At 42.0% G+C, this 11,212-nt stretch overlaps 1 protein-coding gene across 2 annotated transcripts in view; it reads right to left on the reverse strand.

The window, feature by feature from the left end:
• LOC306960801 (SEC14-like protein 1) overlaps positions 1-10,712 on the reverse strand; it is a 45,569-nt gene extending 34,857 nt beyond the window's left edge. Inside the window, exons 1-2 of one of the 2 annotated variants that reach the window (XM_079553362.1) lie at positions 10,321-10,712; positions 3,507-3,596 (exon numbers count right to left, since the gene is read on the reverse strand). In XM_079553362.1, coding sequence (XP_079409488.1) covers positions 3,507-3,569 — 63 coding nt within the window. In that variant the 5' untranslated portion in view covers positions 3,570-3,596; positions 10,321-10,712. The remainder of the gene's footprint in view (positions 1-3,506; positions 3,597-10,320) is intronic. The other variant, XM_079553363.1, reaches the window with a different exon arrangement.
• Between the last annotated feature and the right edge of the window lie 500 nt (positions 10,713-11,212).

The following is an 11,212-nucleotide window of genomic DNA, read 5'->3' on the forward strand; positions in this document are numbered from 1 at the left end:
TAATAGAAATACGAAGAAGCAGCTAATAGGCTAAAGGGCAAAGCTAACTGCGGGCTAGCGCCACTTAAACAGTATTTACAGCCAAGTTTGAGTGAAAAAAATTATCTCCATTGTCTGATTGGATGTACAATACCCCTCTCTCCCTTTGTCTTTTCTATCAGTGTAGTATTTACTCTCACGGACAATTAATGAGTAAAAAAACGCAACATGCTACAACACCTGAGGGCGCTGATGGCCTCTAGGGGCATGAGCTAGAACTGCTTTAAGGGATTGAAAAGTGCATTAACACAAAATGTACCAAAGTGAAAGTGTTACAGGAAATGGTGAATGGTCTCAACACATAATAGTGCTTTTCTACCTTCATTAGGCCCATAAGCACAGACAGACACTGGAGGCAAGCCGGGTGAAGTGTCTTGCCGAAGGACACGACAACAGTGTGCACTTGCGGGAATCGGGATTTGAACTCCCGACTTTCCGATCGTGAGATTGATATTGAAAAAATTGCGGCACAAAGTATTGTGATAAGATCCGATATTTTGTCCATTAATTACCCCACAACCACACTAACTTATCAATCGTTTTTTCTTGCCAATCCTGTCCGTCGCACACTTTCAGAGCCTTACTGTGGCAAAGTAGTTTGAGGGCTAGTAGCAACTTTATCAGCAAAAGAAGAGGAAGGAAAGAAAGGGTGGTTCAGTGGCTATCATGACCACTATATACACGTCTCAAGTAAATACTGAGAACTGAAGCCGTGTGGTTTTCACTTCTTCGAAAGCTGCTCGAGGCTCTTAAGTGACACCTTACAGCGGAGTACGGAGGAACATAAATGGACTAGGGAGAATGTAACAGAAAGCATCTTTAATTAGATGTCATGTCTGGTCTTGTCAAGCTCAATGTCCCAGCCCTACGCCTTGTTTTGAAGCAACATTAACAAAACAGAACACTGTGAACCGTTGATGCAATTATTACCTTCTTGGACGGCTGACAGATTGAAGTTTTACGGCCACATTTTTAGAAGGAAGTGAAAAATATTCCAAGAGGCTGTCAATGCATGCCAGGGATACCGTGTACTTCTCATGCGGGTACATGCTTTACCTGAGGGGATATACAAACTCCTGAAAACCATCCAAGATTATGCAACTTTAAATTATTCAGGATTTGGAGAACATCATGCACCTGCCACACAAGGTTGCGAGTGTTCTTGGGTGCCTGCAAAAAAGAGGCGGCGTTTCGCTTCCATCAAAAGGAAGATGTTTAAAGACCTAAACCGAGGTACACTGGGCCCTTTAGTCGTGCTAAATAAACAGGTTGAAAACATGTGCAGGGGAGAAAGAGAAGAGAAAGCACCAAATTCCTCAAAGCGAGCTGTCAAATATAATTCCACAGACCAAAGGCAGCTCCGGCTCCGAGTCGTAAATGCTGTGAAATAGTTGACATGCCTCTTGAAAGGGCTGCAGGCGAAGTTGAGCTGAGCTATGTACAGTTAATGAAGTTGATGTCAAATATCTAACAGAGGAAAGAAACTTAGACACTTGACCTAAACCACCTGTATATAATAATGAATGTGGGTATGTTTCATCTCACTGTGACATTATTGTTGCATATTCAGCTTGATGTGTCTATTAAAACATAAAAGAAATATTTGGGAAGAGCTTACAGCGTCAACAAAATACAGGATGCATCTTAGCAAATGCTGTCAATTGAAGCGACTTACTTTCTATAGGCAATTTATATCTTTAAAGTCATCATACAAAATACTGATTTAACTGCAGTATGATGCAATATTGAGAGATGCATCTTCAGAGAGGAGGCAGGATTTCACCTGTTTTTTTTAAATAAAAACAGCAGTCTTTCCTGTGACGCACCATTAGGTCAGCGCTGCAGCGTCTGCAAAATACTCACTGCAGAGAGAGAACTCGCCAGAAGGATTCAAAACAACAAACTCAGCCAGAGATATACAGTATTTATGCCAAATGACACCCTGGAGAAGAAATGTCTTCGCACATCTTTTGAAAGAAGAATAGTTTACCAAACATCATCTTCAAATAGGACCCCACGGTGAACAGCCCCATTTCCAGAGGAATCTTATCCAACACTGTCCTAGTTTGTCAAACACTCAAGGCTACAGCAGAAGTAGTGTCTCTCATTTAAACCCAGCTAGGTCACCTCCAGCTCACAAATCATGCGCCTCTCTGCCATTACTGTCGTCTGCCTGGAGCTCCACGTTTTGACCCAGGTGGTGGTACCAAACCCCTATTTATAGCCGCGAGTTAACCGTGTGCTATCATCGGACGTAAGGAGATTTACTGTCCTCGCGTCCTCCGTGCCTGTCAAGGGAAGGCTTATTTCCATTTAAAGAAAGCAGCACCTGTGTTAAACGTGGCATCAGAAAGTGCATCAATGAGCTTCCTGGGCAGTAAAAGCCAAAGACCTCCCGTAAGAAAAATTACAGCTTGACAGCAGATGTCACTCATCTACGAGAACTATGCACAAGACGGCAGAGAAAGTGACATTTAGACACCATTAAAGTACACGGGGGAAAAAAGCATATATGCAAATGCACCGCCTTTGCACTTAGCCCAGGCTCGTCTAAAAGTGAGCGAATATCCACACAGTCAAGACGGCCTCCATTGCCACAGGCTAAACTACTAAATTTTTAACACCGCAAATAGACTTTCAGTACAGTCTGGGGCGAAACATGGATTTAACATAAGAACGGTGGTACAGCAGGAGCAGCTACATAAGTGAACATAAGGGTTTTTTGTGATGTGAAGATGAACGTTACTTTTATAAACACATTTAAACATACTTCTCATGTGGTCACCTTAAGAATATTACGTTGATTGTTTTATGATTGATTGAAGACAAACCTTTTTCCTAAGTGGCAAATGCTTTCATCCTCCAATCTGGGGCGATGCAATTAAACATAATTTACAACCCAACATTCTCATTTAGTGTGGTGCATTTTTGTGATTACTGCCAAAAGTGTGTCAGAACACTTTTAGAAAATGAAGTGCTTTGCTGCTACAAAACTGTCCTGCCCTGATTATCGCTTAATTGCTCTGCTCCGAAAATCCCGTCTTTGGTGCAAATGAGAAATGACTGCTAAACCCAAAATCGTGGCGAACACAGATCACTGTCGGCGTCTTTATTTGGCTCCAAGTGGGACATTTCAGGTGCCTCTCTGGCGTGTTTGTGCAGAACAAAACCACATCAACAAACAACACGCAAGTCAAACAAGCTGCTGAAACTGGAGCTTGAAGTCAATGCAAACATGGCGTGATCCCTCAGACTTTGCCTGGATCGTTTCTGGGAGGAACTGAGAAGCCGCAGGGGAAAAAAAAGGTGCGCGCTCGCTCAGTGTGTTTCAATGACTGTACCTGCTGAGGGTGACCTCTGCAGCGCACACCCACCCACCACCGTGTTGCATAACTCCTCATCTATACCATGCAATATTCATGCGTTTTTTTAAACCCGAGGCTGAAATGACAGGTCAAAACACTCACCGCCATCACCAGCTCGAAGGGATGCTTGTACACCCGCACAGGTGACTGATACTTCTGCACCATGGTGGAGGCGAGGCGCACTTCAACAACCTGAGAAGAGAGCATTTTTATAGTCACTTTTTGAGCAATTAATACAATAACTTTGTACAATATTGGGAGATATTGAAAATAAAAACATGCCCGATGGGTCAACCCTCCAATTAGGTCATCCTGATTAGAGGTCGACCAATATATTGTCAGGCCGATATATTTGGGGATTTTACAATACCGGCTATCGGCCGATGTTGCGCCGACAAAAGCCGATATCTCGGGGACCGAAAGTGATAGACTTTTTGCATTGGAAAGAACAAAGTCTGGGCTTTAAAACAAGTCCTCCCACAACTCCCTAGGCCTCAGGGGAACAGAGGAACATTGCGATGAAAATGTGTTTGGTTAGAACAAGTTTGTTAAAAGGTTTCACTAAACCTTATCAATATGGACATGCTGCCTGTCAATTTGAAGCACAGAACCGGGAGAATTCAATCGCAGAGTTAGTTTTAACACAGTACTTAGTAACTTGTTTACCTTAATAAATCATTTTCATTGTGCCTCCGGGGGTAATACAAGAATTAATGGGATGATTGTTGTCTCTGGCCAAAAAACCACAATTGCAACTTCCCCAATACACACTAATGGAATCACAAAGAAGAAGCCAACAGGCTAACTGCGGCTTAGTGCCACTTAAGCAGTATTTACAGCCAAGTTTGAGTGAAAAGAATTATCTCCATTGTGTAATTGGATGTACAATATCCCTCTCTCCCTTTGTCTTTTCTGTCAGCGTAGTATTTACTCTCATGGACAATGAGTTAAAAAAACATAACTTGCTACAACACCTGCAGTGGCGCTTATGGCCTCTAGGGGCATTAGTTACTTAGTCCTGCTTTAACCTCCACAATTGTATTTTTGATTACCAGATAGCAACAGTATGCTAATGCTAACGGCAACTCACCAAAGCTGGGACAGAAACTATGATTGAATCACCTCAAGTAATATAATGAAATCGGCCACTGCTGGAGTGGCCATGTTTTTATGTTTTTTTACAGGATTATAGACCAGACATTTGGAAAAATCTGCCAAAAATATCGGCCGAGCATATCGGCATCAGCCAATAACAAAAAACCCATATCGGTCAATCTCTAATCCTGACAATGCATGGACCTATTTTCTGAGCCACTGAGCTGTAGCCACCCACTTTCCCTGACACTGCTGCTACTTGTATCCAGCAGCAGTGAAGAATAAGATTCATACTTAATTCATAACATGAGTTTTCCAAGCAATACGTTCAGATAATATTATTGGAATTTACATCCCCTACTCAAAACAAATGTATTGTCATCATCTTCATTTTAATCAATTGTGATTGTAATACTGACACACAGATTTGAAATGTCATTACTAATTATTTTCATTTTCACAGCAGTTTAGGCGAACATAGCACTCCTAGCATGGAGAGAAACCTGTTCGGACTGCCTGCCTATCAGGCTTACGGTAAGAGTACACTGTGTGAATATTTTGGCACAAGGTGTCCGTGTACTGCACCTACCTCCTGCAAAATGACACATAAATACCGTATGTGTCCAAAGTGTCTGTGTTACCGAACAAAGAGTGAGTGAGTGGTAATATTTTACAGAAACTAGACTGGAACGAGAACCTATTTCCCTGCGGTAGCGCGGTGCTGGGAATGGAAGTGCAAAACGATCATTGTTTTTATGCAAATACTTTATGGTAACATTACTTTATGAACATAGCCACTTATGCCTCTTACATTCATTCTTGTCTTCTTTTTTTTTCCCAATTTAAAAACTTTGCCATAAAGTTTACCAAATACCTTCACACAGTTGGTCTCTTGAAGCATACATTTTGCTACGACACCTCTTTTAAAGGGACTATGCAGGATCAGGCAAGGTGAGCTGAAGGACTACTACTCATTCTTGGCACTTGTTCAGCAACTCACTGCCTGCCAACATTACTGTATGACGGATTAATCTGGCCCGCAGTCAGGGACCCAGCGCGTAATTAAGTGAAGATGTGTGCTTTGGCTGACTGCGTGCTTCATGGACTCCAGGTGCTCATGAGGAGACAATGTACAGCATGTTTTGTTAGCCTATATACGAGTGCCTTATATGGGAAAGAGAACAGCGAGTTGTATAATGGGCCGCAGAAGGAAGTCTCTAGAGCGGTGACCCGAGAGCCCACAGATCAATGGCTGCAGCATTCCCAACTCGTTTATCAAAGACTCTACTACCGCGGTGACACTTCCCTGCAAACTATTGGGAATTACTTCTACTTACAATTACCAACAGACATTGTACAAGATTGCATTTTAGTAGCATTTTGGGACAACAGGGATGTCAGGAGGTACTTTTTCTGGGAGCATAATCATTTGCTGTGTAAAATGACATACAGGTTGGTGTGTTATTGTAGGTAAGAGCAGGTTCCGTAACCTCTTGCCTACCGCCTTAATCGAACACGTTGATCCCAATCTAGGCAAATTTATTTATACAGCACATTTCTTGCACAAGGCAACTCAATGTGCCTCACAGCAACATCTAAAAGCTTCTCGACTGGAGAGCAACAGTGATGCCACATATAAAAGAAAACTGATTTTCTGAACTGAACTGGTTTAAGCGTTTTTGCCATGTTTTCGTCGCTTTTTATGTCGCTTTTTATGTCGCTTTTTATGTCGCTTTTTATGTCGCTTTTTGCTTTGTTGTTGAAGGTTTTTTGTTGCTCTATTGTTGCTGCTTTGTTGTTGTTTTTTGTCACTTTTTTATGGCTTTTTTTGTTGCTCTTTTGTCGTGTTTTGTCATTTTTCTATTTTGTTATTGTTGCTTTTCCATCACGTTTTTGCCGCATTTTCATCCTCGTTTTCGTCGCTATTTGGAACATTTTTATCAAGAAGGTTTTAGATTTGGGTAATGCCAAACTGGACAAAATGTTCTCGGTTCACAGGTTAGCTGTGATAATAATACATTTAAAGAGACTAGATGCAAGTTGGTCATGCTCGCTACTGCCACTTCAGGTCTTGCGCGTAACTGCAGCTTCTATATTAAGCTCGTGCATGACGGCACAACTTTTTGAGTGACAGTGCAGGATTTTAGAGGCAGCTGTGGTGAACAGGTCTGAGCTCATTTTACACATTAGGACATGGCTGGAACATGTAGGGGGAGGAAAATACTTAGTTTTAACATTCTTAAACTCTGTATTGTCCCTTTAATAGGTACACTGTGTAACATTTTGGACTAAACTGTTGCCGGCAAAACAAAAGATGCTCCTAATGACCAGGTCAACACAGACAATGCTATCACTGCTGCGGCTAATCAAAGAAAGGCTGTGGATGAGAGCCTAACCTGTTTAAATCTCAAATTCTACTGCCTTTAGACACGTCTCCATGGCGACGAGCTGGAGACATACCCAATCCCGGTAAACAGTCATATCTTAGGAGAGGTGAGCCTCATAAATGTGTGTTTGTACATTTGTGAGGTATTTTTCAATGTAGAAATATCTGTCACAAAATAAATAACATTTTAATTTTAATTTAGAATTTCAATTTTATTTATTGGATAAAATTCTACGCTGTGTGGCTTTAAGTTAAGCTTTTTATTCTGGCCTAGACAGTTTAGGCACAATTAGACGAGAATTAGTCCTGACTTGATGTTGATCTCGGCCAGGGGGTACTTGGAAAGTCCAACATGTATGAGTTCATTGGAGAAACAGTGGTAGGGATGTCTAAAATGATCCGATAGATCTATGAAAACTCATTCAAATTGATCAGACATACCAGTGAACTTACCATCTTTGGCCTGATCCACATAACAACGATTACTGACATACAGGAATAAGACTAAAGCTATAATAACACCAGTGTTAATATTGACAACATATTTTAATTTAGTTTTAGTCTTAGTCTTTTGACGAAAATGTAATTCGATTTTAGTCTAGTTTTTGTCGACTAAAATTGCAAGTAAATTTAGTCGACTAAATTTAAAGGGGGCCTATTATGCAAAATCGACTTTTTCAAGCTTTACATCATGTTATTAAGTCATTCCCTCATTAAAACCATGCCTGAAGTGTTGCCTTGGCACATTCACGTATTTTCGAGTAATCTGTAGAAACTCTGATGGCGGCCATTTTAGGGATAAAACGCCTGATTCCTTCAGGAAACGCCCTCGACCTCCAGGATACGCCTCCGACCTTTCGTCACCAGCCGAGTAACCAACCACTGCTCCTCAGCAGAACCCCCTCCCCGCAGTGTCTAGCCCTAAGATGTAAACAGAGTCATAATGGAGGATTAGCTCCATGTGTTGTGAACCGGAGCCACAGCAGACTTTTACAAAGACACACATCAGTGTTTCTGTTACCGAAACACCCAGGATTAAAACCGGTGACAAGAACACTTATTTCAGTGTCTGGTTCTGCGCTGAGCCTTGATGATGCACAGAGCCTCCGGAGAAAGCTAATGCTAAGCTAAACCTCGAGTCATCACGTGAAAACGAGAAATATGCACACATAAAGTCAATAAAACCACCACACACATAAAGAACCGTTTAACAATGATCACACACGGAGCCAGGCTTGTTGATTTGGAAGTTTATTGCTCACATTTCATCTACAATGGGTCATAGCCGAGTGGCTTTCTCCCGGAGCTAACAAGCTAGCCGCGATAAGCTAACGGGAAAATTCACTGAATACAAGCATATTATGCATTGAAAACGTCACTAAAACAGGCAACTGCTTGAAGCAGCCTTTATGATGATGACACACGGAGCCTGGCTTGTTGATTGTGTAGTTTATTGCTCACATTTCATCTACAGTGAGTCGTAGCCGAGTGGTTTTCTCCCGGAGCTAACAAGCTAGCCGCGATAAGCTAACGGGAAAATTCACTGAATACAAGCAGCATATTATGCATTGAAAACGTCACTAAAACAGGCAACTGCTTGAAGCAGCCTTTATGATGATGACACACGGAGCCTGGCTTGTTGATTTCGTAGTTTATTGCTCACATTTCATCAACAGTGAGTCGTAGCCGAGTGGTTTTCTCCCGGAGCTAAGGCACTATTAGCCGCGACAAGCTAACAACCTTCACCTTCACAACATTCATTGAAAACAGGCAGCATATTATGCACAAATAACGTCAATAAAACCGGCAACTACTCGAAGCAGCCTTTACGATGATCACACAATGAGCCTGGCTTTACACATTTGTGGTTTATTACAGACTTTTCATCAACAATGAGCTGTAGTCGATTATAACAAGCTAACGGGTAACCTCGAAAAACCATTGTCCACCTGCACAGATAATGTCCGTCTTTGAATCGTATGGGCTCCTGCAGATCCTGGTGTCGTCCATGGGGGTATAGTTAGAGATCCATAGGGCATGGCAGATGCAAAGAGATAGCCTCCAAACAGCAGTTATTTTTCAGGCAAGAGCCCCTTCCAAGCGTCCGGTGTGGAAGGTTCGTTTCCAAATAATATCCTGTGTGGCCATTGTTCACAAAGTGATAAACAGTAGGTCCTTTCCAACAATAAAAATTAAAATGCACCGATCGTAGTTTCAATACTGTACGCAGACAACGAGCGCAGTGTTGTTGTGATGCCACAGACAGCGTGTGGAGGGGGCGTGTCGGAAAGGGTCAGAGGTTCTTAAAGAGACAGAGGCCTATTTCAAGTCATTTGCTACGCCATTTTGAAAGAGCAATTTTATACAAGGCAGTTATTCTAATTTACTGCATTGACAGACCAACAGAAGGTTTCGTCATCATTGTAGTGTGATATAGACTGGTGCTATGTGGCTGAAAAAAGCATAATACCCCCTCTTTAAGACGAATTTAGTCGACTTTGCATTGATAATATTCATTATAATCATATTTAATCTTGTTCTTCTGCTTCGTGGAGCTGCTCCACATGAACAAAGCTCAGAGCTGATCCTTTGGCAGAGAATTTACATGATATGAGGCTCTTTCAGACTGTCAATAGAAGTTTGGATGATTTCAGTCGCTCCTTTTCATTTTTATTTAGTCTTATTTTAGTCGACTAAAATATCTGGACATTTTAGTCATAGCTTTAGTCTCATGAAAAACTTTTAATTTAGTTTTAGTCGACAAAAATCTCACTGATTAACACAAAGGTTACACGAGGAAATTCCCAGAAGTACTTTGATGCAGTTGTGGCTACACTTGTATTATGTTTTTTATATATATTATTATTGGGGAAATGGCTACAGGAGGTGAACTACCCATGATCTACCAACTTAGACAGGGATAAGGGAGGCAGACTAATAACAATAACTGGGCTGCTTCGCCAGGTCGCCACAATAATCCACTTTAAACATCTACCAAGCACCATCTACTGTAGGGCACAACATTAATTACCGTCATGCTTCGCGATCAGGCTGCGGTCTTCAAAGGCGAGTTAAAAAACAAGACAATTAGTTGAGGTTAGATAGGAATTCAGTTTTATGAGGTCTGTTTCAAGTTTGTTATGGTGCGTGCACTGTGCGCTACTACACACACAATGTTGAATGAAGCGTGATTCTTCTTATTACTGTTGTAGGAAAAAGCTTTTGAGAGGCTGATCAAATGTTTTACACAGAGAACAGAGTCATTCAAGTGCCCTGGGAGTGAAAAACGCGCAGAAAAACAACAAAATGTATATATTTTAAGAGGACGTACAGAGAAATCAGAGCTTACCCAACGTCAACGTTTATACCCGGGACAAGACAACTGCAAGCTAACTTTGCACATTAATAATCGATCAATGAACAAACGTGTCTTACCTGTGAATCAACAGCAGCGAAATCGGACTAATCCCGTGTGTTTTAGTTATTATTTTGCCTCAAAAAGTCCTTTGTCTGTGGGATGTCTTGCCATTCCTTGCTGCTGCTGCTGCTGCTGCTGCTGCCACTTCGCCGGTGTCGGAGAGCTAGCGCTGGTTAGCTTCGATGCTAACTGGAGCTCCCCATGTCGCCGGAGTTAGCTTCAGAGGCGAGACCCGGTCAAAAATGGACCAAGAATGGCATGGTAAGAGCTGTCAACGAGATTTCCGATTCAGGCTGTTGTTAAATGGGTGATCGTAGCAGCCCCGGTGTTTGTTGGAGGAGGACGGTATGTGCCTGTGTGTGTGCAGTCCTCCTGCCCGCCTCCTGGTCATGCCTCTCTGTGATGATGATGATGATGCTCCTCCTCCAGGTTTAATCCTGGATCAGGCTACGGTTTTTTCCACCTCAGTCAGAGCTGGAGCAGCGCAGTGCCATAACACCAGCTATACATCTGTCCCAGGGTGAAGGACGAACAGTGACAGACAGCATGGGCACGGGTTATATAATAGGGCATAAACTGGGCATTTGTGCGTTAGACATAGATAGAGTTCGGGAATGTGACGTCATATCGCTAAACATTATGGGATTAGCAGCAATTGTAAACTAATGGACATTTCAAAAGTTAAAATACCGGAGTTACGGTTCACGTTAAAACGCTTCGACACCAAAGTGAGTTAGATGTATTTAAAGTAACTCAGCAGAGTTCTTCCACGGCTATTTTCTCCATGTTTAATACTGTTTTTAGCTAATGTTAGTCTATGGAAATGTATGCTAACAGTTGCAAAGATGGCGGATCTCCATGGTAACTGTGGAATTTCCCGAACAAGTTTGTGTTGTGAAGGGCCGACGT

This window comes from Gobius niger (assembly GCF_951799975.1).
Source record: "Gobius niger genome assembly, chromosome: 3".
NCBI classification, from domain to species: domain Eukaryota; kingdom Metazoa; phylum Chordata; class Actinopteri; order Gobiiformes; family Gobiidae; genus Gobius; species Gobius niger.